This window comes from Hydra viridissima, unplaced genomic scaffold (assembly GCF_058129835.1).
Source record: "Hydra viridissima isolate aposymbiotic clone 2 unplaced genomic scaffold, HvirCarnegie_v1 scaffold_2, whole genome shotgun sequence".
Taxonomy (NCBI): Eukaryota; Metazoa; Cnidaria; class Hydrozoa; order Anthoathecata; family Hydridae; genus Hydra; species Hydra viridissima.
Window position 1 is genome coordinate 10,462,710 of NW_028324301.1, and position 27,261 is coordinate 10,489,970.

The window sequence follows — 27,261 nt, forward strand, 5'->3', positions numbered from 1 at the left end:
TACCTTAGGTGTTCATTTTAGTGGAAAAATTTCATTTCTAAACTCTAAGTGTGAGAAAGAAGGTGAAAACAAACAAGATATTTGTTATTTTATTCAAAACAATTCTCAGATCTTTTCTACTTTTGACGAAGGAAAAGGTAGGTATTTTTTGTGTCCAAAAAAAAAAGAAAAACTGTTCTTTTGAATATTATGCTGTTTTTTTTCTGCATGAACTCAATTACTGAATATAAATTAACAAAGTTACTTTATAAAGTAAGAGGTAGGTGTTTTTTGTGTGCAAAAAAAAAAAAGTTTTTTTGAGCATTCTTATGTTGTTCTTTTTCAGTATGAACTCAATTGTTATGTTGTTCTTTTTCAGTATGAACTCAATTGTTATGTTGTTTTTCAGTATGAACTTAATCTGAACTAAAGTTATTTTTAATGCCATTAGCTGTTTTTTTTTTTTTTTAAAAAAATGTGTTTTTTGTAGGTAGCATCTCTCAAGCATCATTTGAATTTGTTGCAAAAAATGGGCTTCATAGATCAGAATATGAATTAAAAGAAAATCCAAATTTAAAAGTTAAAAATCTTTCTATTCACTTAAAAGAAGTATTTCAAAAGACCTATGAAACTGTATCAGAAAATAAACCAGTGTTTTCAGTCAGTCGTCATCACAAAAAGCATACTAAGCATCATAAAAAACAAGAAGTGCAATCAGTTAAACAAGCCAATGCTGTTAAAAAGCCAGATATTATACGAATGATTGGACTATCTGTTGAAAGTGATATAGAATATATCGACTCATCTATTAGCTTCACTTCTAAAGGTACTTTTTATTTCCTCCTTTTTGTGGTTCACAACTTATTCATCTAAAAGTAGTTTCTTTATAGATAAGTTTTATGTTTACCAATTGTTATTTGCATCTTAAATTTCATCTCATTTTATCTTAAAGTTCTGAGGGTTTAAAACTGTTTTAGGTATAATCGCAAGCTTTGATTCTGGTCAACTTGTCCTTAGCTGTAAAGATGCTGACCTTAAGTTGACTATAAAAATAGCAACAAGTTCAGAATTGGAGATTGAAAATCCTGACACTATTGTGAGGTTTAAAGCAAGCCAAGGAAAAAGTATTGCAAAGAATAATGTTTTCTCCATTTTTGGTAAAAGTTTTAAACTTTTTCAATCTTCATATTTTTTTTTTTATCTCATTCAAGAAGTTCAAAAAAATTTTTTATAAATGATTTAGCTTTTTATTCAATACAATCCAAATTTTAATCATTTTTGTAACTGTTTTGCTAACAGTTTTTAACTAATTGTTGTTTTGAATTCTACTTTCATGATATTAACAATTTCACAATGTTATCAAGTTTAAAGAAAAAGAGGAACATAAATATTATACAATACCATATATAACATATTAATACCATGTTAAACACATATGCTATATGAAACATTTCTGTGTTAAAGTCTGCAGTAAGTTATTTAAATTTTTTCTGATATTATGTCATCTACCATATAAGATAAAATCAAATGTTCTATTATCATTATTTTTTTTTTAAAGCTTACCTGCCTTTTTAAAAAATATGATAAAATATTTTTTTGAAATGTTATATTTTTATTCAAGCTCTTTTCTTGTTGGTTGTTTAACTTGCATGTTGAGTGTTGTCATGACTATTGTGATAAATCTTGACCTATATTATACTGGCATTTATACTATCCATGACACTGTAAAACAAAAAAGTATTTTTGGAATTATTCATGAATGGCAATATCTTTTTTATAGTAACTTGGCTTTGCAGATTTCATGTTTGAAGTCTTTTTTAAGCCATCACACACCCTTTTTTTAAAAAAAGACTACATACTTTAGTAAATTAACATTTTTCAGAAAAATAGCTACAAATTAACAAAGCTAGTGAATTTCTAGCTTGCAATAAAGGCACACACCATGACATAACTGTTATAGCACTGGTTTTGCTTTACAATCATAAAGTATGTAAATGCAACAGAACAACATGATGTGCTCCACATGATAGTTTATGTTTATAATTCTATGTAAAGAAAAAAATTATGTTTAACAAAATTATTACTTACATATTACACATTTTCAAATTTCCAAATTTCAAACTGCTCTGAGTGTATTGTAACACAGGTCCTTTTTTTGTCACCATGCTACATCGAGCTTTTGAAAGCATTTCAGAATAGATTTTAAAATGTCTATTCTTGGTTCTTGCATTTAGTATTATGCAAGAATTATTAAGTAATTGGCAAACTACCTTCCTTATATGCTTATAGAGCAATTAAAATATGTCTCATAGTAAACATTAGTCTGGCCTATCATTTAGAAACAAAATATGATGTAAAGAAAAATAGAAAGACAAAGTTGTTATGATTATCATGTAAATTATATGAAAGTTGTTTCAAAGATCAAAAATCTTAAAAGTTTTAAATTACAAGATAAAGCATTTTTTATAACCAAATATTTTAACTCCAATAGAGATCTTTTCAATTCAGAAGCAGTATATTTTAATAAAAGGCTCTATTTAATGGGAATCAAAAAATGGTACTTTTTCAAACAAAATTCTTTTTTGAAGAGCATTAATCTTTTAATCAGGTTTACATACAGATGTATGCTAATGTAAAATGTATTGTGAACAAACAATTATCTTGAACAGTTGAAAATAAATATGCTTCTAAAGATTTTACAGGGAAAAAAAACATCAATATAATAGTTTAAACAGTAGAACTTGAAATATTAAATTTGAATGCTTAGCCATTTAAGGCTAAATTTAATGTCATGAAATTTTTTTTTAAAATCATGAAATATAATTGAAACTGAATACATAATATAATAATTAAAAAAAGAAAAATAAAATGTTAATAAAATAGTTTTATCAGCATTAACATTGTTTAGATAACATGTTTAAAATTGTTTAAATAAGAGTTTAATTGGATAGTAACATAATAAATCCTATTATAGCTCGACATTTAATCTTGTGATAATAAATGTATTTTAACATTTTTTTGGGTACAGCAACTTCAATGTCTTCTGTATTTACATGACAGCTAATATTCACTAAAACTCTCACATTATTTTAATAAAGCATAATAGATCAATATTTTATGCAGAAATTAAAGTTTTAAAAACTTTTTATGCAGAAATTGAAGTTTTAAAAAAAAGTATTTTAACATTTTTTTGGGTACAGCAACTTCAATGTCTTCTGTATTTACATGACAGCTAATATTCACTAAAACTCTCACATTATTTTAATAAAGCATAATACATCAATATTTTATGCAGAAATTAAAGTTTTAAAAACTAAGGAAAATATCATGTGAAAAGCAAAAGATGTGGCCTAGCTCTCTAAAGTTGATTAAAGTAAGAACTAATATACATGGTGACAAAAACTAAATGGCTAAACTATTTTCTGATTTAAACTTATGAAGTGAATGAAATTTAAAAAACTTGTATGAATAACAATACCATAGACCTTTGGTAACAATATATTTAAACAGATTTGAAGTGGCCATCTTTAATATCAATCAGAGCCTCAAACATGTCTTGAAATTTTCAATGATAGATTGAAGGGTTTTGGGGAATACAAGAATTTCTTCAGGGCTGCTGATTTTGTGTTAGGCTTAGCACAAGCCCTGGATGCCAAAATTGATGCCGCATTGTAGCCAATTGGATTGAGTTCTGGTAAATAGGGCAGCCATTCAGCTGTGATAAAACCTGAAAAAATGGGCATTAAAACACTCCTGTGTCATTTTTGTTTTGTGGACCTGAGTAAAGTATTGTTGAAATGTAGTTTATTTAATTCTTGGTTTAAACAAACATTCTTGTTTAAACTGAGTATTTTCTAAAGTCAGCTGGTTGAATGCTTTTTGGTTTATTTTAGTTTAAAAAATATACCCTGATTGTTAATTAAAATTTTAACTGTTTGCTAAGTAAAGAAATTTAAGTAAGTTAATAACTGCATTATAGTGCAATAATAATATGAGAAACTTATGTGTGGCACCCTTAATTGATAGAAAAACTTAATAAGTAATGATCTTTGTTTAAGTGACCTTGGCAAAACTTGCAAAATTGTTCAACAATTGAAAGTATTTAGATGAAAAAGAAATCATCTAGTATACGGGAGAAATTTCCATTACAAATGAAAATGAAAAGCATTAAGGTGCTTAAAAAAATAAAATCACTTCTTCACTCAATGATGCTTTTGAATTACTTAGCAAATTTCTTTTAATTGCAAAAAAATTACAAAAAATGTTTAAATAGTGATCTTTATTTAGCTGTACTTCAGGAGTAATTTCCTAAAACCATTTCAACTGTGATAAAATTAGGTTTAGTCAGCAAATTGCAGCAAAATTCAAATAACGATATTTAACTTCTTTTTTAACATTCTTGTAAGTATATTGGTTCTGATTATTCAATTCATTCAAGTATAATAGTAGTTTTTATTGACCTGATGCTAATTGTTCTTGTTTGAAAATGCTTTCAATAGTTTACAAATTTACTCTGAGCAGCAAAATTAACCATTGAACAAGTTAAAGAGACCTTCAACAATACATAATTCAACAATCATGATAAATGTCTGTTGGAAACCAGGAACATTTTGTGCTCATTGGTTAAAATAAATCAATGCATGGGTGTCTAGCAAGTTAACTAACCATCAATTTTTATTAATTATACTGGTCAACAAAAAAATACTTTTTGAATGCACCATGAATCTAAATAGCTTTTTCTAAGCCAGTTTTTTGCGCTGATTTCAAATCTGTTTTCAGTTTTCTTCTAGCACGTCTAGTTCTTGAGATATTTGGAATTTTAATTTTCGGACATTCTGTACTTTATCCCAATACATAAACATTGATAAACATTCAATATTTCAAGCACCACTTAAGTTTCTATACAAATAAGTCAAAGTCTCTGTGACTAGGTTTATTCGTAAACATTTATACACATTTAATAGTTTAAAGACTGTTGACTAAAGCATATAAATCACTTAAAATCTCTGTGAGTATGACTTCCTTTTGAAGACTTTTTTTGGTTCATCATGATAAAGCATCCAACAGTAGTCAGCTAACATGCTTTCATTCCAGAATCCTTGGTAACGCTTTTCCATCACTTGAATATCTTGGTGGAATCGTTCACCTTGTTCATCACTCACAGAGCCCAAATTTTCAGGAAAAAATGCCAAATGCGAATGCAGAAAATGCATTTTCAATGACATACGACAGCCCACTTTTTGGAACGAATCGAGTAGCTTTTGAATACAATTTTCATATTCACACGATTTGCGATTCCCCAAGAAGTTCTTACAAACCCATACAAACGCTTTCCACGCTTCTTTTTCATCGGAAGTAAGTGACTTTTCAAATCCATGGTCTTTCAAAACCTCTCGAATTTGGGGTCCGACAAAAACGCCTTCTTTGAGTTTCGCTGCACTAATTTTGGGAAATTTTTCAACCAAGTATTGAAAACCCGCAGATTCAGTTTTACCTAATGCTTTTACGAAGCTTTTCATCAAACCAAGCTTGATGTGAAGCGGTGGCAAAAATATTTTGTCTAGATCAACCAGCGGAATATGGTGAATGCTGCTTACACCGGGTTCGTATTCAGTTCTCAACATCCAATCACGTTTTACGTAATGTTTGTTCACAGCACGACTATCCCATAAACAAAGAAAGCAGCAGAACTTGGTAAACCCTGTTTGCATACCCATTAACATACCAATCACTTTCAAATCACCACAAATGTTCCACTGGTGAGTTTTGTAATTAATAGCGTCTAGTAATATTTTCATATTTTCGTGAGTTTCATTCAAGTGTACGGAATGAGCGATTGGAATACATGGCTTCTGATTACCAATATGCAACAACACGGCCTTCAAACTCCTCTTGGATGAATCAATGAAGAGGCGCCAATCACGAGGCGAATGCACTTGGGATAACTTTTCAAAAAGACCATTGACATTATTGCAATAGCACAAGGGTCCATCAATGGTGAAAAACCAAGATAAATCGTTGTTGCGCTTTCGAAAGTGGGATACTTTGACACCAACTGCTAACAAATTCTTTTCTTTCAGTCTTGACGCTAAAAGTTCAGCTTTTTCCTTGGAAAGATACAAGTCTCTAACCAAATCATTCAGTTCACCTTGTGTGAAAACTTTGGGCTCTTCGCCGTCAATATCTGGATCAAAGCCAACATCAGTCTCATCTTGACGTTCAACATCAACAACACATTCCTCTTCAACAGAGTCTAATCCATCAGCTGGTGGTACTGGAATGAGCAGGGTGCTGTCATGAAGAACAGGTCTCATGGCCGAATCCAAATTCGGGTACACAATTTGGTGCTTATTTTTCGACGAAAATCCAGCAGTATTAACAGTGCAAAAATAGCAGTCATTGAAATGATCTTTTGGTTCCCTCTAAATCATCGGTAGAGCAAATCGAAAAGAAGACCTTCGTTTGTTGATCCAATCTCGTAATAAACTGCAACAACTATAACAAGCCACATGTGGTGCCCAAGTTTTATCTTGATCTCCCAAAGGACAACCAAAATACAGCTTGTAAATTTTCGAGATTTCTGGAGTGATTTTCTTTCGCTGCCCTGACAATGTAAATTGCCCACAAATGTAGCAAAAAGCGTCTGGCGAATTTTTGCAATTTCTAGGCATTATATAAGTTAATTTTATTGAAATAATTACCCTGAAAATAAAGAAACATTAGTATATTTCACACTTAAACTATATATTAGTGCAAAAAACACACATACATTATCTCAAGATGCAGACATGCTGGAGAAAAACTAAACACAGATTTGGAATCAGCGTGAAAAACTACATCTAGTAAGCCTAAAATTAAAGCTGGTGCAAATTCATTGTTGACCAGTGTTATTGGTATTAACTTCTTTGGAAAAATTTAAATGCAAAGTTCTCCTTTTGCAAAATGATTAACTAAACTAACTGAAGTAATAATTTACAGAATGAGTAACTTACAAAGCTTATTAAAGAAGCATTTTCATAAAAAATTACAAACCTAGAAAGACTTCCTTTCTTTAAGTTTCTCTCTTTTTTTGTTTAAGGCATTTGACAGCTTTAAAATACTTTTTGTTTTCTAAGTAACGTAGTTATTGAGTTGATTCCATTTGTTTTATAGATATGTCCAATAATTTGAGACATGAGAATAACATACCTGTATATTCACATATTGTCATTTTTTATGCTAAATGTTGATCTTGTCTTCTTTTTACAAGACTGTCTTGAGAATTTCTATACTCTAAAAATTATAGACTTTAAAATAACCTAAGTATTATGCAGCTGAAAAGTTAATCATGATGAGGCCCTCAATTACATGCAAGCACAAAAAGCTTTATAGGGGATGATGTTGCTAGAAGGTAAAGAAAGGTTAGTTACCTTTTTTAATAAAATTTTTTTTTTTATTTTACTGCACAATATTACCATTCAATATTACAATAATGACTCTGGAATAGTAGAACAGCTCTTCAAAGGATTGTACTAATTACTGAACTTTCTAAGCTACAGTGGCATACTTATGCTGGAATGGACTAAAAATAACTTATAAAGATTATTATAATTATTGTTGTGTAAGTTGATAATGGAATGAATACTTCACTGAGGCAATCAAAATTTGTTTATTTTAAAAAAACCTGAATTCCTCATTAAAATTATCACATGTTTTTTGCTTAAAGTTTTCTTATTTTGTTTTAGTTTAGACCACAGCAGTGATGAAGATTCTAGTGTGGTTGCAATAATTGATGGCGCATATCTATGTAATGGATTTAAAGGAACAAAATTCATCGATCATACTATAAGTAATAAGTTGGATCAGTTAAATCAATTTCAAGTAGATTCTTAGGCTTTTTCAGATAATTTATCGCAGTGTTATGGATGTGTAAAAACTGTGGATACAATCACATAGCACCTCACAAGCAACATAAGTACACTATGTAAGCTTGTGGGATGCTAAGTGTTTGTAATTGTACAGGGAATGAGTACTTACATTACTTACTTCAAGTACACTATGTGAAACTTGCTGTGCTCCAGTGAATGAAATAGTGGTGATAAACAGGTACAGGCAAGGGTCATAACTCATCAATACACTGGCAAACCTCTATAGATCAATACTGGAGTTGTCATCAATCCAAATGGAAGTGTAATGTTTGTCCTACTACTTGAGATAGCATCTATGGAAAGCAACAAAGACAAAACCAACCTCTGCATGTAAACAACTACATGAAAAGAAAATGCTAGAATAAAGCAAGCTGAAAATCCTAACAAGAAGAAAAAGTGTTACTTGTATTGCTTAAATGTTGGCAGAGATATAATAAAATCTAAAAAAAATTTAAGTTTGAGTACAACTTAAAAGTATATCATACCTTATCACTGGACAAAATATAAACTAGCAGGTCTATCTAGTACCACACGAGCAGGGCAATAAGTAAACACTTCATTGAACAATGTCATGGATCCCATATACCAGCTCAGTAATTCATTCCTTAAAATCAAAAGTCTATATTGTTTAAACAAAGAAATGAATATCTGTGAAGAAATTTAAATATTACAAATGCAAAATGTTTAGAAGGTGGTATCCAGCTTGGGAAAAGAAAACATGTATCAAGATATTTCAATCATGAATTAAATGTTCAGATGTCTAAAAAAGATTGGTTTGTGCAAAACATTTAAATTGAATCTGAACTCATCAAATATTTTTTCTTTCTCAAATATACATATGTAAATATGTATTTTTATATTGTTTATATCATAAAATTATTTAAAATGAGCTATCCAGTTATTATAAGGATGATTTGTATCGAATAGGCACATCACAGATATCAAAATGTTAAAATACTAGTTTACACTTTATATTAGCTGTATTTTAAAAGATAAATTCATATTTTACCAAACTGAAAAGAAATAAAACAATGGTTTTTATAAAAAATTACAAAAAACAAAAAAATTATTTAGATTACATTTTGGCAAATGATAATGTAACCTTTTACATTGAAATAAATCAAGCTTTCTACAGTATTAATGCAAGGTATTTGTGTAAATCATAGAGATTATTTATATTTACCTTTTTTGTAAGTTTTGCCATTTTTTAAAAGTGTTATAATGAATACTCCCGACACACAGAATTCTAAAAGATTAACAACTTTAAGAGAAATACCACCACCTACTAATAATACAGAATTTTTTAAAACACAGAATTTTTTAAAACACAGAATTTTTCAAAGTTTTAGAAAGGAAAGAACAAAAGAAACTTTAGAATAAAAAACAACAAAAGTTGTTTGTCAAAAAAATAAAGATAAACCAATTTCCTAGATGCATGTATGTACTAAATGCAGAAAAAGCTAAGAACATAAGGTTATCCAGCCTTTTAAACGTAAACAGGACAAAGACTATGGTCTCTGTCCCATTCACTTTTAAAAGTCTGGATAACCTAATAATGAATATCTAAAAAAGTTGCAAGAGAATCATTATGTTGAATATAACCGTATTATTATCCAATTTTGTTATTATTATGATATTATGTTTTCTATTCCTTGTGTTAGGTTAAAGCAGTTGTTTAACATAACTGTTAAAAAATGTTATTTTTCCTTAATATATTGCTTTCAATTGTGTTTTCCTCATACAAAGTGAAATCTACAAAAAATGTTTTACCACCAAAATTTTAAAGTAATTTTTTTATGAAAAAAATCTACCAAATTTTCTGCATGGTTTTTGTTTTTAAATTGATTTTATTTGTTTTAGCTTGCTTTTCAATGGTCATAAGTTGCATTCTCTTGTTTTAAAAAAGCTTTTAAAAATTACATGTTGTTGCACTTTCGTGTGCTTGTGTGTTTTGTTTTGGTAAAATATTTAGAAGTGTAATAAGTGTAAAAAATGTAGTACTTTTTAGCATTTTTTGATATTAGATGAAAACATACTTTTTTATTTTTTAGACTTTGGACCTCAAATCATGATATTATTCCATGATAGGAATTCAATTTTTCTGAATGGAAACTTGTCCTTAAACTTGGCTAATGTTGCAGAAACCTATTTTTCAGCATTAACAAAGTCATTTGAAAATTTTAATTCAGTACTAAGGTAAGTTTTTTGCTTAAAGGTTTTTATTTAAAAAATTTGATTTTTTAGTGTCATGATATGAAATATTTTGAAAATCTGTAGTGTTATGAGGGCTTTCTTACTTCATTTTTATACATATGCATATATATATATTAGGGGTAGTCATTTTGAGGCAATTTTTGAAAACAAAGTACATACCCAGCTAAAGTTGGAGCAAATATGCTAAAACTTAGTCAAAATTTTTTTTAGGTCAATCGGGTGACTTTTAAGTCCCCCTCAAGACTAAAGTTGTTAAGAAATTGTACTTCAAAAAATGAAAAATAGGGTATGTTCAGAGTGTTTGAGGGGGATTTAAGTGAAAAAATTATTTCCATTTTTTTTTTTTTTTTTTTTGTTATTTGTTATCTATATTTTCATTTTAAAAGGGTACGCCATCATGTTTTTTACATATTTTTGGTTAAAACGATATGTATGAAAGGAAAAAATGAAAATTTTACGTTACACAAGAGGTTATGAAATCAGCAAATTATGTATTTTCATACTTAAAGTTCATTCAGATCGACAGCCACAAAAATTCTCGCTTAAATCAACCAAAAAAACAAACTGTTTTGAACTAAACAAGTAATTTACCATTTAATAAAAATCTTTACAAATGCTATCAAGACAAAAATTATGCATTAATTGAAATAAGTATTTTAAAATGAACAACAATTTCCTAAGTCTACAATTTCCTTTTCTTCAGTTTAGAGAGTGACATCAGGCTTTCTGATTTTTTGTAATATCACTTTTTCCCACACCAAAAACCTTGAAAGTTGACCTTACTTTGTTGACAGTTAAAAGTCTGTTCTGCTTGTCATCTTCATTTTTGTATCTTTGCACAAACTGCTGCATCATTCCGATTACTCGTTCAGAATGATAATTGACAACAATTAACACTTTGGCAAAGTTTTCAAAATTCTTAAACGAGGACTGGGTGTGCCAATATTGGGGTGGAAGTGACAACCAGTCTCTCACTCTCTGATTATTCAACCCTACAATTGAATAAATTAAATATGAAAACTCATTAACCAAAAGAGAAAGGGTTGGTACCTTCATATTATTTATGATAATAATCTTGTCTATTCGATCTTAGCTTCTATGTTTAAAAAAATCTGGATTCGGCATTTGGAAGGAAAGCAAAGCATCTGCAATGGCTGTTTTTTTATCCTTAGAAATATTTTTATCCAAAAGAGCCAAGGGAATAATTGTTGAATCAAGATACCATGTGTACTTATATAGAGATGCTAACACAGCGTCTACTGCCTCCGGATTGGAGCAAACTTTCTTATACTCATTCATCTGAAAGATTGCATCAAGATCAGACGCAGGAGATTGAATTGCTTTATGTGCTTGAAGGTACCACCTTAAGTAAAAATATACTATGAACTCGCAGATGAGTTTAAGTCTTTGTGTAGATTATCATTTTCTTGCACAAATGTCAGTTGCTTGCATAAAAGCTGAAGTTTAAGGTAGTATAAACTCTTGCCTAAAAACCTAGCTTGATGAACAGTTCCAGTTTTCTTTAATTTGAAATGTGCAGAAGGGGATAAATACTGCATGGTTAGTTCAGCCAACTCTCTTCGGTCATTCCTCATATTGCATTTTTTAGTAATATAGGTCTCACAGTAATCTAAAGTTTTCCTTGCAGCTTCCTTCAAAACTGTTCCTTCCACGGTTTTCCAATCAAAAGAGGTCAGGTTATTTTTGTTGTATTTGAATTTAGGGTTCTCAAACATATGTTTGAACTTTACGAATAAAGGATTTTCAGGCCCTACGGTATTCTCTTTTATCACTGCTTTTTAGAAATGAAGCTCAATGATATGATGCCTACATGCTAGTAGAAGAAGGTATTTGTCTACCTCTCTTGCAAGCCTAATAAGTGATCCTTTCTTAGAACCAGTATTACTTGAAGTTGTATCAAAGCATACTCCGCATACTTTTGAAATGAGGTCATATTCTTCTAGTATTTTCATGATTCCTATATACATATCTTCACCTGAAGAAGACGGCAAGGCAGGTACTCCAAGAAGATGTGACACCCTCTCAATATCAACGAGCACAGCTAATCTTTCATTCTACAGTCTTTTTCCATGATTCATTTCAAACAAAGTCTTTTCGTCAAAATGAATTATACAGAGATAACGGCTTTTTTCCACGGTCTTCTTTATATCTAATTTAGCAATTTCTGCAGTATCCTTGGCAGTTTTTTTTATCTTCCTTAATGCTGTTGAAGCACTGGCTTTGCATTTTGCGATATCAACTCCATAATCTTGAAGAATTGCTCCAGTTACTTTTTGTAAGACATTGGGGGAGATATCATATGCTGCAGCTAAGATAGATACATTTCCATCAAAAATATTCTTTGAGACTTTGGCAGTAATGTTACAAACATCTGATTCCAAACTTCGGGTTCAAATTCTGAATCAGAATCAGTGCCAGTGTCAGTAAAACTCAAGTCTAATTCTGAGGTAGCGTCAATCTTAGGAGATTCGTCTTCTAGCATTGTCCTCTTCCTCACACCTTCAGAAACCTAAAATTTGTTTTAACATAGTGTATGTGTATTAACAAATAATGTATGTTAAATTAGCAAATTTTAATAAGAAAGGTCAAATTAACCCACTAAAAACAATATAAAACCTTTTTGCTAAATTTTCTATCTTCTGATCCCAAACTAAAATGTCTCGATCCTTCCTGGTCTTCCAAAAAAGTTGAATCATCGTGCTTATCTTTATCTGAGCGTTTTTTATCCTTCCTAATTTGGTTCTTTAAATCTGTAGAACCAATCCAAAACAGCTTTTTCAAAAATGAAATGAACTCCCCTTGATTAACCTTGTCTCTAGCTGTTCTTCTGTATTTATTTCTACTCAAATCAGAATACTTCTTGTCCGTCTTCATTAGGTTCTTGATAATATTTTTATCTGACATTACTTGAAATCCCGCTTTAAGCAATGGTCTTTTAATTAAGCCTAAAATGCATTCACAATCATCTACTTCACATCTCTTGTAATGCAATTTCAGGTACAATTTGTTTATAAAAACTCTTAGTGACTTAAAAATACAGTGCAGGATCTTCAGCACATTTTCTTCTGCATTATTTGTAAGAATTTTTTTATCGTTGTCGATTTTTATAATCTCTTGCGTAACGTAAAATTTTCATTTTTTCCTTTCGTACATATCGTTTTAACCAAGAATATGTAAAAAACATGATGACGTACCCTTTTAAAATGAAAATATAGATAACAAATAACAAAAAAAAAAAAAAAAGGAAATAATTTTTTCACTTAATTCCCCCTCAAACACTCTGAACATACCCTATTTTTCATTTTTTGAAGTACAATTTCTTAACAACTTTAGTCTTGAGGGGGACTTAAAAGTCACCCGATTGACCTAAAAAAAATTTTGACTAAGTTTTAGCATATTTGCTCCAACTTTAGCTGGGTATGTACTTTGTTTTCAAAAATTGCCTCAAAATGACTACCCCTAATATATACAGTAGCACCTAAGAAATTTTTAAAAAAATGCACATTTATATAAATATAAGTAAATAATATTGAGTTTTTATTAAATTAAACTAAGATATTCTTTTAAATAAAACTATATTTATTTTAGTTAATGATTTCGTTAATAATATAATTTTTTTATTAATATTTATTAGATGGTTTCAACTCGTATCATTTTTCACCCACTTATAATGTTTGCTCATTTATTGCGGACAAGGATCAACACTAGAAATTGATTACATCAATCACTGTACTATTTAATTATTTTGTTTAAATTTATTATCGTTAAATATTTTTTGATAAATAAGAATGTGGCGAAGAATTTTTAGTTACTGTTGAGTTCTCGCGTTAATTACAGATTTTTTCGTCTAAAAAAAATTTTTTTTTTTCAAAAGTTTTGTTTTATAATAAAATTACTTTTCAGTACTAATAAAATGCCAAAGATATCAATAAATGACAGAAATCGCATCATTGTTTTACATGAAGAGGGCTATAGTCAAGTTAAAATAGCCAAATGTGTGAATTGTTCACGAGTCTCAGTTCAAAAAATAGTTAAAAAATATAATGAAACTGGTGATGTAGTGGATAAAAAGAGGTCTGGTCGTCCCAAGAAGTTAAGCCTATGTGATGAACAGTTTTTAAAAATAACAGTGCTACGAAATCGCAAGAAAGTAAGCGCAGAACTCGTTCAAGATCTTAAAAGAGCTAGTGGAACTTTAGTACATGCATCTACTGTGCGACGATCTCTAATAAAATCTGGATTAAAAGGCTGTGTAGCTATTAAAAAACCTTTACTACGCAAAGGTAATAAAGAAAAAAGATTAAAGTTCGCCAGAGAGCACAAAGAGTGGCAGAAAAAGCAATGGGACAAGGTATTGTTTACAGACGAATCTAAATTTCAAATATTTGGGACGAATAGACGTCAGTATGTTAGGCGAAGAAAGGGAGAGGCATTGAAAGAGTCATGTCTAGCATCAACTATCAAACATGGTGGGGGGAATATTCAAGTTTGGGGGTGTATTTCAATAAAAGGGGTAGGGGACATTGTTCGAATAACAGAAAAGCTTACAGGTGAAAAATATAAAAATATTTTACATAATCATACTGTGCCTTCTGGACGACAACTGATGGGGGATTATTTTATCCTACAACAGGATAACGATCCCAAACATACTTGCAAATTAGTTAAAAATTGTTTGTCAAATCTGGAAGAGGAGGGAGTGCTTAAAACCATGTCTTGGCCTCCTCAGAGCCCTGATTTGAACATAATCGAACATGTGTGGGACTACTTAGACAGAAAGAAGATGGAAAGGTTGCCAAAGATTGTAAATGAACTTTGGAATGTTCTAAAAGAAGAATGGTATAATATCCCCATCACATTTATTGAAAATCTGTATAAAAGTATAACTAAAAGGCTCCAAGATGTTATTGTAAATAATGGTGGTCGCAATAAATATTAATTAAGTCTCTATGTATAGTTATAAATTTAAATGTTTTTAATAAAACTTGTATTATATTACACAATTTAATAAAAAATATGTTTGTACATATATCTTTGTTTTAATTTCATTTTGTTTGACATTTTATCTTGAATATATAAAAATTCTCTTAGGTGCTACTTTCTTTTGCACAGTACTGTATATATATATATATATATATATATATATATATATATATATATATATATATATATATATATATATATATATATATATATATATATATATATATATATATATATATATATATATATATATATATAGACACACACACAATTTTAATAATTTAGGATAATCTGGCTAACTTAATGAAGAATTATATACATTAATTCTGTAGTGATTAAATGGTTCAACATAACTTTTTACAATCCTTACACCTGGGTAGGCCTGTTAGGTGGTGTGCTGCTTTTAATGGAGCATTTATAAGAAGCTCCCAACTTAATGTAAGAATTAAGAAAAAAAATAGTAAATTACTTATGAAAATACCTTTTTTTAAAAATTGTTCCTCTGCATGATTTATGTATAAACTTATAGTTGATTCCATGTTATTCAATTGTTGTTTATAGAAGTGTAATTGCTTCTTTAGAAAATTTCAATTACAAAGCTTTTACCAGGAAAGCTTCATATTTGCTGGTCTTAATTTTCATAATTCATCTTTACTGGTTTGGACTGCACAAGGCTAGAAAATTGAATTTTTTTTTTTTTATTTTTTTTTTAATATAATAGAAACCTTTTTTCTCATGATACATTAATGATATTTGAAAGCTTAATAATATACTTTTCACTGTAAATAATATTTGATTCACCAAAGGGTAACATTTATTTAGATTCTGTAATTGTTGATGCTAGCAATCGTACTGCACGAGCTTCATTTTTAACTTTGTTTGGAACTGCAAATCGATTTTCTAAAGCAGTTGATTTCAAGATGGAAATAAAGCGATGTTTTTTAAGATATGAGGAATGGCTCCCAGTATTAAACGTTTCTAATGGCAATTTTAAAATGTTCCACAAAAAAGATCGTTCCAAGGGACGTAAGTGTAGCTTTTTTTGCAATTTTTCTGTTTTACTATCATCTATTACTTCAAGTAATATGTAATTTTGATTTAAGTGTAAGTGTAATTTTCTTTCTTAATTTTCAGCTTTTACATCAAATCATCTGTTTTACATCAAATCATCTGTTTTAACATTTAACTTCAAGTTTCAAATGCTAATATTTTCTGCTCTAATATTATTTATCACTTCAAGGTTCAAATGTAAAAGTTTTAAAACTATTTCGTTTTTTAGCAAAATTAAAGTTGAACTGGAATTTTTGCCAACAAAGTTTTGCGCCTATTCTGAGTGGATCACTTGAAACAATAGGGCTTTCTGATGAAATAACTCTTCTAACAGAAAGTAATGGCCTTTTCCAATTACAAAATAAAAATACTTTTTTTAATGAAGCAAAAAGCTTTGTTCTCCTCCAACAGGAAGATGAATTTTAACTTCTTTTGAAGATATTAATCCTTTAGTAAGTAATACTTTTATTTTAAAGTTATATAAAATGTATATGTAAAATAGCTGTTGCTTTTTTTATATCAGTTTTTTTTTTATATCAGTGTATCTTTAAACTATTAACTAAAGTGTTGCATTCAATATATTTATTTAGCTTCATGTAAACTTGATTGATAAAAATGAGGGAAATGAATCTCACATAGTAAACACAGTTGAAAGCCATTTCAAAAGTTTAGCTGAACAATTTGTTAATGCATACAGTGGAACTTTTTTTTTGATGCAACAAAAAGCAGCTGAAGATCTTTTGTATAATCCTGCTAAAAGTGCTGCAGATGCTTTAGAGCCAGTAAGCAACATGATTGCAAATCAAATTTTAAAATTAAATGAGATCAATAATGTTGCCAGTCAAGATTGCATTGAAACATGCAGACAAAGTATAGGTATTTAGTTATGAACTTCTTTTTACTTTTAAGTGGTTTTAATTTCTTTTAATTTTTGTGATTTTCTCTTTGAAAAATTAGAAAGTTTCATTAAAAAACTATTCAAAAATTTCTTAGAACATTTTTTCAATTCCTTATGAAAAAGTCAAACTGGTTCATAGATCACTATTTGAAAAATTTTTTATACACAAATTTTGCATAGTCATTACATTAATTAAAAAAAACAAATTTCTTTATTGAAATGTACTAAGAAATATGATGTAAATATACATCTTTATATTATGATATAATAAACATATATACTAACATAAAAGTTATTACCTTTGTCACGTTATTTATGTACTATTTTTTTATTTTCTTAAAAGTTTTATTTTCAATGTAAAATTTGTTTTAATGTTTGCTTTTTCCAGTGAAAATTCCTGGTATTGATGTTCAGCAGAATACTGAAAACAATGTTATTTTCAATTTGAATCCAGAAGATAAGGAGGCAGTTAATGTCACATGTATTGCTGATTGTGAAATTAAAAAAAGTGTTGTAACCAAGGACTATGACTATAAGGTCAATGAAATCAAGGTACTACATCTACAAGAAATAGATAAAGAAATTTTTTTTTTGTGGGTTTTAATGCTGTTGTTGTTTAAAAACCACATTTTTGCTGTTGCTTTTAATCTTGTATTTTTCAAGAAAAGTTGGAGAAAAACATATTTTTTTTATACATTATAATTAGCCAATATTCTGTTCATAACCAGACCATGTTTCTTTTTATATTATACATTTTCAGAAATCAACTTATTTTGATTGTAAATTATATCTCAGTTGCTGATTAAATATTCTTTTGCTGTTCATACCACAGCCTCTTTCAACTTTAAAAAATAATATAGGATTGATAGCCCTAGGTTATCTATAAAACTGGGATGTGCAAGTTTTTCTTCCAAGTGCACAACTTCATGAAACTTACAAAATATTTTTAAATTAAAAACAAGTCATTTGTGCAGTATTGTTTTTTGTTTGTTTTTTAAAAACAAAATTGCTTTCAGCTTAATGTTTTAAATTTGATATCCTATTCATCTTGTTAATAAATTTGTCAACTTAACAGCATTTCAAGTATTTTATGTTCTAATCAGATTAGTTGTGCTTATCAAGTGAAGTTGGAAAATGGGGAGTTGAGATCTTACAATAAATTAAGTTTTTGAAACAACAACTTTAAAAGAATAGTTTCAGGGACTATGGGGTTATTAACAAACTTTTGATAAACATCTATTTGGTCATTTAATCTGTCATATTCTCTGAGTACTGAGTTATGAGGAGTAAATAACTAAATGAAGTTTTTCAATTAATTTTAAAATTATTTAATCAAGTCAATAATTAAAGCATTACAATTTAAATTTAACATCAAGAATGAATATTTGTTTAAAAATGTTTTCTATTCTAAGGATGAGCTACAAATTTGATGAATCTTTTAATAGAGGGAGATCACAGTTTTAAGAAAATTAAAATATCTTTTTGACTCTTCAAAAACTAAGAACAAATAAATACTTGGATAGGAATAACATTTAGAGTTAAATTGTTTTCTATAGGTTTTAAATTTCCATGATGAAGTCAATAGAAAATAATCATTAAAATCCCTTGATTTCAATAGTTCATAGCTTAACCTGGTTAATTTTTACTTGTTACAGCTTTTTACATATATATATATATATATATATATATATATATATATATATATATATATATATATATATATATATATATATATATATATATATGCATGTAAAGGATTTATATGCTTTAAAGATAACTTCCTTTTTTCAATATTTGCTTCAACGTTTTTTTTTTAAAGAAACTTCTATTAATCTTTGATCAATTGGATAGCCAAGTCAAAGAAATTCACAATATACACACCAAGTATGAAACAGCAACCAAATTACGTGCTCAACGTTTTGATGAAGAAAAAGCTAAATATGATGATCTTTCAGTTATTATGGATGGAATTAACTCTATGAGCAGTCAATTTTTCAGAATAAGCAAGTTTGAAATTAAGGCAAAAGTAAGTAATACATAACCTTTTATGTTTTTAGAAAACATTTTTCTATTTTTTATCCCTAGTTTAATGATTACATAAAAAGGGGAACTTTTGTTTTTAAGCTTGCACAAATTGTTATGCAAGGGGATAACTGTGTTGAGAACTTCCAAGCTAGTTATACAATGTATGAAGAACCAGTCCGGAACTTTCAGTTATGTCAATGTTTTAATGGAGAGTATGCCACATACTTTGCAAAGAGTAAGTTTCAGTTGACTTGTTTTCTTTTTGTTACAATTTGGGACATTTTCATTTGATGAGCAAGTTTCCTCAATTAAACTCATACATAATATGTTTAAAAAATATTTTTTAGAGGTAGCTGAAAACTATTTCGGAAATCGATTTGATGACCTTGATGAGTTTTACAAATTTCACAGCAGCTATGTAGCGAGTCAAGAGGAGAATCTTAACCTACTAGAGACTTCATTAGTAGATTTCTACAAAGTATGAAGAGTTTTTTAGTTGCATAACAGTTTTGAACTTTAAAAGTTTTCCTTGTGATGTGAGAAGCAGTATTACATTTTTGTTTTAGAAATATGAAAATGCACCAGTACAATCTGCTGAGCAGTCCTCTGACCAGCGTTTTGTTGTTGAGCACAAAGGTTCTCAGCATCATTCGATCGCCAAAGACTTAACTGATTATCTAAGTAGGCAAACTTTGACTTTTTATACGCGATCACTTGATCTACCACAAATAACCTCAAGAAATCGTGCTCTATTAGAAGAGAATCAAGTCACAATAACCCGTAGCATGAAAACAAAAAAGGCTTTTTTGTATAGTTCACCTTGGGCAGCTCTAAGTGCTTTTGATCCCGAAAGCTCTTTCAAAAAAGCTGAAGTGGTTGTGCGAGCACTGCCGTCCAACAGTAAGAAGTTACTTATAACTTGCACTTCAATTCTTTGATGGTGTTTATTAAGGTGTTCTTACGTTTTCGAGTTTATTCATTGAAAATCATAAGTTATGCATTATTTTAATAAATTCTGTCAAAGTCATCTTTTAAATTACACATAAGGTATGAATTTAAACTTCATTTGTCTTCAGAATCTCACTGTAATGCCGTGACCGAGGCTGGAAATCAATACGTTGATTTGTACAAAAGCATTCGTTCGATTTCTGACTCTTACAGTCAGACTATTGATCAATTGAATGGAATCTTTCAATCAATGCAGAGAGAAACTAGCGCTTTAAAGGAAAAAAGAGGTTTACCTTTAAGATTTGTTAAAAAAGGTCTTTTTCTTTTATCTAGTATTGACATAATTTAGATCTTTGGACCTCCTATCAGAACAATATTTTGTAAATAGAAAAACTTTTCTTTTTTTCTGGAATGTAGAATATGCATTAAACTACTCATGCTTTATTACTCATTTGTGACTTCATTTCAGTAGCACGTTTTTTTAAAAAAGTTCTTTTTGTTAACTTTAAAGTTGGCACGTCAAATGAAACAACCAACGATCAGTTATATTGGATCAGACAGTTAGAAAAAGGTGAAGAGAGCTTTTCGTGCTTTTTTTTTGCTAACTTTTCATGTAAATGTTTTTTTCGTCTGAAAGATTCAAAAAATACCTTGGTATAGGAACTCTTCTTTGAATTAAGGTCTATTTATTTTCTGCTTTGAGTTCTCAACTCTTCAGACTTGAATGTTTCAGGCACACAGTTTTTTTCGGATTTGATAAAAAAGAAGCTATCGAAGTACAGCGCTAACGCTTTAACTTCGTTTAAGTCAAAATTTGAAAGCGCCTTAAAACGGAACGGAGTTCGAAATATCAACAGATTTGTTCGACAGTTAAAACAACAATTGCAATGGATTCGGACGTCTTCTTCAACTAAAAGAACTAAGGGATTGACTGCAGCTTCTAAGTTATCCGATGTAAGTTTGTTTTTGTTTTAAGAAGTTTATTTTTTAAGAGTTTGAGCGTTTTTCGTGTGCTACCACAGGATCTTGAAGAAATTGGTTTAAGTTCTATGTCCTTTGTATCATAGACATAACGTTTATTTTTTTCAATTATCTGATTTTTCATTATGTTGTTACATTATCGTAATTTAATTGGAACTGCAAAAGTATGAGCATTGAGAAACATCTCAGTGATGGTATTATTGCTTTAAGGTTGTCTTTTTGATTTTTATTTCAAATGTGATCTAAGACTTTTTATTGCAGGAGATCGTGGCCCTATTTAAAAATCCCAAGCTAAAATTAGATGAAGCTACCAATCGTATTAAAGTGATGGAAACCTATGTGACGAATATTAATGGAATGGTTCGCACTTGCAGATCTTAAGAATTGGTTTTACATAACTTTTACATGATTTAAAAAAGTATGCATAGAATGTAGCTTTGTTTCAAAATAAACAAAAAAAAAAAAATAGAAATCAATAAACATTTTTTTCTCTATTCTAACATTGTGTTGAGTTTGTTTTCTATAACAGGAATTGAAAGCAATGCTAACTCACCTACAATAACATTGTGGAAATAAACAATTTGTTGCATTGATTCTTACCTATTTGTGTGTCAAATTGACATTTGCGGTTAGGTTCTGCAAGTTACTATGTTTTTGAATATTCTCATTTTTGATATCTGCTAAATTTAGCCCTTTATCATTGCTTATGAACAGATCCTCGTAAATCATCCAAATATGAAATGTGTTCAGAAATACCTGTTAAGTGGTTATTGCTTATCAACAGATCCTCGTAAAACATCCTAATATGAAATGTGTTCAGAAATACTTGTAAGGTGCTTATCGCTAGACCTAGAGACTCTTTTTTTAAATGCATTATATTAGCGCTCTTCACAAAATGATAAACATTTTGAAGGTATTTTTTTGGATTGGATAATGCATTACTAAATAAATTTTATCTATAAAAAAAGATCAATTAACTGGTTTAACTAGTTATTCTTTATTTTGTATCAAATTAATATAAGAAACTTTGTTTAACAGACATAATAGCAGCCTAATAGTGGTGGTGAAACTTAATGGTGGTGGTGAAACCAGGGTATTGTTGTACTTCTTTGTCCCCATCGCTGCTCATTCTTTTCTTTTTGAATTTACTGTTAAAAAAAAAAATTAATTAATGGTTAGAATGGATGTTGTATAACAATATAAAAAACAACCAATAATAACAATTAAAAACAACCAAATAAAAAAAAACTTTATTTTTGTGATGCTGAGTCGTAGAGAGGTACTAGAGGTTGAGCTGAATTGTCACTTGTGCGGCGCTTTTTGGTGCAATAAAACTCAGCACCTTTTACATATCGTTTTGGAATGCATGTTTGACAAAGCCGAGCCTTAAATTTCAAATTTTCACACTGATGCCATTTCATGTATTGACTTGTTAAAGCTTCGCCTGAAACTTTACAGCACTTTTTTATACTTCACTTGGTTTGCAGCTGTTATTGTTGTTGGAGTTGCTGTTGTTGCTTGATTTATTTCCTACTCGTCATTAAAGCTTAGCTTATGTTGTTTTTTAGCTTGCTTTGCTGCGTTTTTGCTCTCAGCATCTTTCAATCTTTTGAGTATTTCAGGTTTTCTGAGACACTCCCCATCGAACCTTGGTTCATCTTTATTTTTTTTTTTTTTTGTGTGTCAATGTGTTGGATGCAAAACATTTGTTGCAAAGCTGCTGCAAGCAATTGGGCCGATTGCAATTGTTTTTCAACCTCTTTTTGAATTTCCTTTTGAATAGCCGGAGTTACTAGACTATTAAAGGTTGTTTGCAGGCGAGTTGGCTTTGGAGGTGACTTTGAAGCTGATGCTATGCAACACCTGCTGATGCTAGATGTTGTTGATATAGATTCAGATAGCAGTGGCTGAGATGGTGTAGTTCCTGGTGCTAGTCGTAGTTGTGGTACTTTCACAGATTCTGGTGGTTGAGATGATGAAGGCTCAGGTTGAGATGACGGTGTTTCAAACGTATTAGCAATTTGCATTTTTGATTGATCGATTTTACTGATGTCAAGTGGAAACAAGCCAGTATTCTGAAATGCACTAACTATTTGGGTGCGTGTAAAAACTTCACCAGAGCTAAAAAGTTTTGCTTGCAGTTGGCTAAAACATTCTTTTAACAAGTTGCTGAACTTTGTTTCTGCGTAAAACTGTTGAAGTAATATGCGGCAAACTCTTTTGAAATGACAATAAACACCGACATCTAGTGGCTGCAGAATGTGTGACAAATAAACTGGTAAGCAAATTAACAAGATATTGTTTTTGATACAAATAAGTACGACCCGATAGGTGACATGTTTTATATGTCCATCTACAACTAAATTATGAATGCCTATAATTGAATAACTATAATTAGATTTACTTAATTAAGTAATTAATTGATTAAAGTAAACATTAAACTAATTACCTGGAATTTTTTTAATGGCAGGAACATACACGCCAGTGAGCCAATTCACAAATTGCTTATCTTCCATCCATCCGGATGGAGATTTGGCGTATACGGCATCATCGGGACCATTTAAGCACCAATTTCTGTACAGGCGTTTTTTTTTTATTTAAAAATAATATATGGAGCAAGACGATTACCAGCAGCATTGATGCAATTTCCAACTGTATAATGGATTTTTTCATTGTTGCCAACCTATTTCAATGGTTGTTTTGCACCACGCCGGCAAACTATATGTTGCTTGCCTTGATCACCAGAAAAGCCAATTTCATCAAAGTTCCACAAATGACATGAAGTACTTTCATTTATTCCTGCTTCATTGAATTCTTTTTGCAGTGTGTTGAAATACTTTGCAACTATTTCTTGTGTGCAAGAAACGGCTCTGAGTGATGAAATATTGCCAATGGCCCTGATGCTTAACTTATGACTCCACTGGTTTATGAAAATCTTATACCAATCTCTCCCTGGTGTACCATTAGGAAACAAATGAGATTGACCTTGGTGTTGCAAATAGTCGGTAACTAGTGTGATGACGTCATTGTAAGTTCTACCAAAGCCCCAATCGGATAATTTGATTAGAATATCTACCAAAGTTGATTCAAGTTGTTGCGACAATCTCGTGTTTGAACCACTCCGAATTGTTTCACCTATGCTGTGGACACGCCAGTGAAGAGTTGCTACTGGTATGCTGAATGATTGAGCAGTTTTGTTAAGTGAAAATTCACCACTTTGTACTTTGGCCACTGCAAGCGCAACTTGCTCTTCGGTGTATGGTTTTCTTTTTTCTTTAAGAGCAACTTTTTTCAAGGCATATTTTATATTAGAATAGATTTAACACGAATTGATTTAAAATTTATACAAAAGAATCATAGAGATTGATTGGTCACTTAAGATTTCATTAATAAAAGCCGCATTTAACAAGTGAGCAATTAGCGTATTCAAGCCCACATGTCTTTGTTTTCGTTTTTATTTCATAGCTTTTTTCCCTAAATAGCAAATTTAATTTTGAAAAAAGATTCTTGACCAGCGCAAAATGTTCTACCAGCATACTTATTAAGTTTATTAATATCAAATTTAATTTCCGAGAGTTTTATGTGCATTTTTAAAAAAAAGAAAAAAAATATCATCACGCATTCAAAAACTTAAAAAATTATCAAAATAACTTTTTTTTTTTAAATTAAAATTTGATGTCATCTTCATTCAGAAAAAAATCCTCTACAACATGATCAAAAAATATTTGCAAAAAGTTTATTCAATAATTAATTAAGAACAAAAGAATAAGCATAGTCATAACTATTTCATTCCACCCTCTATTTCATTCTACCCTGTTTTACTATATGTATTGCATATTGTAAATACTTCTAATTTTAGTTAGTTAAATTCAATATTCCTTTATGTTCTTATTTTAGAATGCCGATAAAGTTGCTTTAGAAATTAAACTTGATGAACTGAAAAAAAAGAAAGTTTTAATGGCACAACTGCAAGAAAGAGCTGCAGGTGTCTTTAAAGTTATAAATATCTACATTTGTGCGTGCGTGCGTGTGTGTGTGTGTGTGTGTGTGTGTGTGTGTGTGTGTGTGTGTGTTTGTGTGTGTTTACAGGGAAGGAATGCAATCGAAATAGTAAGTAAAACTTTGAAATGTTTTTAAAGATAATTTATGCGTCGTTGAAAAATTTTAAATGCTCTTTCATGGATGCTCTTTCAACTTCTCACTACAATAGAGACATCCATGAAAGAGCATTATAATATGAAAAAAGTGAATTATGTTTTCTATTTGCCTATATTGTTTCTTAAATGCTTTGAATTTAATAATATTAGTTTTAGTTGTTTAACTTATTTGTCTTAATGACTTTTTTAGGGATTATTTGTGTGTTAAGTTCATTAGGAACATCAACCCAGGACTTACCCAATGGAGTTTTGCAGTTAAACAAGCTCCATGATCTATCTTCTCTTACACATCATATACCAAAAGTGATAAAAAGTCTTACTTCTAATTCAAATCAATATTCAGATTTATTAAATGATTCTGTTGAATTAGAAAATGCACATTACTTCAACGTAACTCAAAGTTTTCTTTCATCTTTTCAGAAGTGGAAGGCATCCAGCAATTCATTTGGGTCTAGTAGTGTAACCTCTCACACTTTCAACTCTTCTGATATGTCTGATCAACTTAATGATTCATTTAACATAAATAGTAATGCCTTTAATGACAGTCTTGTTTCTAAATCAAATCTTACTGAAACGCATGTTTGTTTATCCATTCCAATCTGGAAAGAACCTAACTACCCAGATGGATCTAGTAGAGTAAGAATTTTCATGTTGCAAAATTTATCTATTTTTTTTGTTTATATATTTAATTATATGAATTATATTCATACTAATTTCACTTTGTAATTTAGAAACAATTAGTGCCAGGTCAAAAAATATACATCGACCATGTAAAATTCAGCAAATGTAACAAATCGCATGGTACAAATAGATTTGTAAACGATCTTTTTGTGGCATTGATGGGAAACACAAACTATCTAAGAAGTGTCAGTTTTTCCGGTATGCAAAGTAATGTTTACTCAGATAAAGTAGTGAAACCCAAAATTTGTCAAGAACTTGTTGATGGTGTTGTTGGTAAATAGTTATAGCATTTAAATTTCTTTATTAAACAAGAGAAATCAATAAATAATTGAACTCTTTTGTATTTTTAGCCTTTGCCTGTCAGATACTGGGAGTCTCATCAAAGGATGTGCGAACAGCAATCAAAATGAAATTAAATACTGGATCGAAAGTTAAGAAGAGTTAAAATATGAAAGATGTTATAAGAATGTACATATTGTATTTCTGTCTTTTTTTATTATTTTATATATAGTCATTTGTTTTAAAAGTTTATAAATACACTTTTTCTTATTTTTTTCTCCCAATAGCAAATATTCCTTACATGTAATATGCAGGTGGTTTATAAAAAGTCTATGAAATCGCTATAGGTAGCAATTTTATTGTCTATAATATATGTAATATGTAATAAAGACTACAATCGATGGAATATATTCCTTCGATTCTATATACTCTCGAAAAATACGATCTATAGAAACTTCTATAGACTTTCTGTAGTTAAAATTCTATAGGCCATGTTTCAAAAGCCTATAGAAAATAGTATTGATCTTTTTTATAAAAACTTCTATTTAATTGCATATTCTATAGATTTTTAGTAGTTGAATTTCTATAGGCAATATGTTCCAAATGTCTATAGAAAAAATGATTAATTTTTTTTATAGAAAATCTATACAAATTTTGTCTTGGGTCAAAACATCAACATGGCGAAAACGAAGCAGGTAGTAACAGCTAGGAAAGTTATGACAGCGAAGAAGGTAAATACAGCGAAGAAGGTAATGACAGCGAAGAAGGTAAAGACAGTGACGAAGGTAATGACAGCGAAGAAGATAGTGACTGCGAAGAAGACTGTGACAGCAATGACGACGAATACGAAGACGATGATTTTGAAGAACTGATTTTATTGAATCGGACAGTGAAATATAATTGAAACTCGCGTGATTTTTCAAAGATAAACTAATTTTTTAGTATTTTTCTAAAATACACATTAATAAAAATACAAAAAATATAATTATTTCTATATTATATTTTATTCATATACTTATAACATATTCAGTACCTTATTTGTAATTTTTACTTATAACATGTTTGTAATTTTAAGAAATAGAAACCGCTAGTTATTTTGTGATTTAACAAAAGTTATTTATTTATGTCAAAAAAACGA

General features: G+C 29.6%; 3 protein-coding genes and 1 pseudogene across 5 annotated transcripts in view; 2 read left to right on the top strand and 2 right to left on the bottom strand.

Moving 5' to 3' along the window:
• LOC149891860 (uncharacterized) overlaps positions 1-21,486 on the top strand; it is a 39,293-nt gene extending 17,807 nt beyond the window's left edge. For 2 of the 3 annotated variants that reach the window (XM_090078429.1, XM_090078430.1), the window contains 8 exons: positions 9-137; positions 470-805; positions 957-1,136; positions 9,938-10,082; positions 15,686-15,777; positions 15,927-16,130; positions 16,384-16,606; positions 16,745-17,024. In XM_090078429.1, the coding sequence (XP_089934555.1) occupies positions 9-137; positions 470-805; positions 957-1,136; positions 9,938-10,082; positions 15,686-15,777; positions 15,927-16,130; positions 16,384-16,580 (1,283 nt within the window). In that variant the 3' untranslated portion in view covers positions 16,581-16,606; positions 16,745-17,024. Of the gene's footprint in view, positions 1-8; positions 138-469; positions 806-956; positions 1,137-9,937; positions 10,083-15,685; positions 15,778-15,926; positions 16,131-16,383; positions 16,607-16,744; positions 17,031-17,440; positions 17,605-18,871; positions 19,079-19,176; positions 19,313-19,424; positions 19,556-19,643; positions 19,978-20,153; positions 20,313-20,536; positions 20,597-20,758; positions 20,980-21,267 lie in introns of those variants that run through there. The other variant, XM_090078431.1, reaches the window with a different exon arrangement.
• LOC149891861 (uncharacterized) lies at positions 10,805-13,040 on the bottom strand (annotated as a pseudogene).
• A 711-nt stretch (positions 21,487-22,197) lies between the features above and the next one.
• On the bottom strand, positions 22,198-24,615 carry LOC149891862 (uncharacterized). The gene is made up of 2 exons (XM_090080502.1): positions 23,575-24,615; positions 22,198-23,052 (listed from the first exon to the last, which is right to left on the bottom strand). The coding sequence occupies exon 2, from the start codon at positions 23,031-23,033 to the stop codon at positions 22,608-22,610; it is 426 nt and encodes a 141-aa protein (XP_089936628.1). The 5' UTR covers positions 23,034-23,052; positions 23,575-24,615; the 3' UTR covers positions 22,198-22,607.
• Positions 24,269-26,991, top strand: LOC149891863 (uncharacterized). Its single transcript, XM_090080501.1, has 4 exons — positions 24,269-25,799; positions 25,895-26,117; positions 26,195-26,312; positions 26,762-26,991. The coding sequence occupies exons 1-3, from the start codon at positions 25,341-25,343 to the stop codon at positions 26,287-26,289; spliced, it is 777 nt and encodes a 258-aa protein (XP_089936627.1). The 5' UTR covers positions 24,269-25,340; the 3' UTR covers positions 26,290-26,312; positions 26,762-26,991.
• The last annotated feature ends 270 nt before the right edge of the window (positions 26,992-27,261 follow it).

Coding starts and splice junctions, on each gene's coding strand:
- LOC149891862 (XM_090080502.1), bottom strand. CDS start 23,033: ATGCAAATTGCTAATACGTTTGAAACACCGTCATCTCAACCTGAGCCT.
- LOC149891863 (XM_090080501.1), top strand. CDS start 25,341: ATGACTTTTTTAGGGATTATTTGTGTGTTAAGTTCATTAGGAACATCA. Junction 25,800..25,894: donor ACCCAGATGGATCTAGTAGA/GTAAGAATTTTC, acceptor TTTGTAATTTAG/AAACAATTAGTGCCAGGTCA. Junction 26,118..26,194: donor ACTTGTTGATGGTGTTGTTG/GTAAATAGTTAT, acceptor TTGTATTTTTAG/CCTTTGCCTGTCAGATACTG.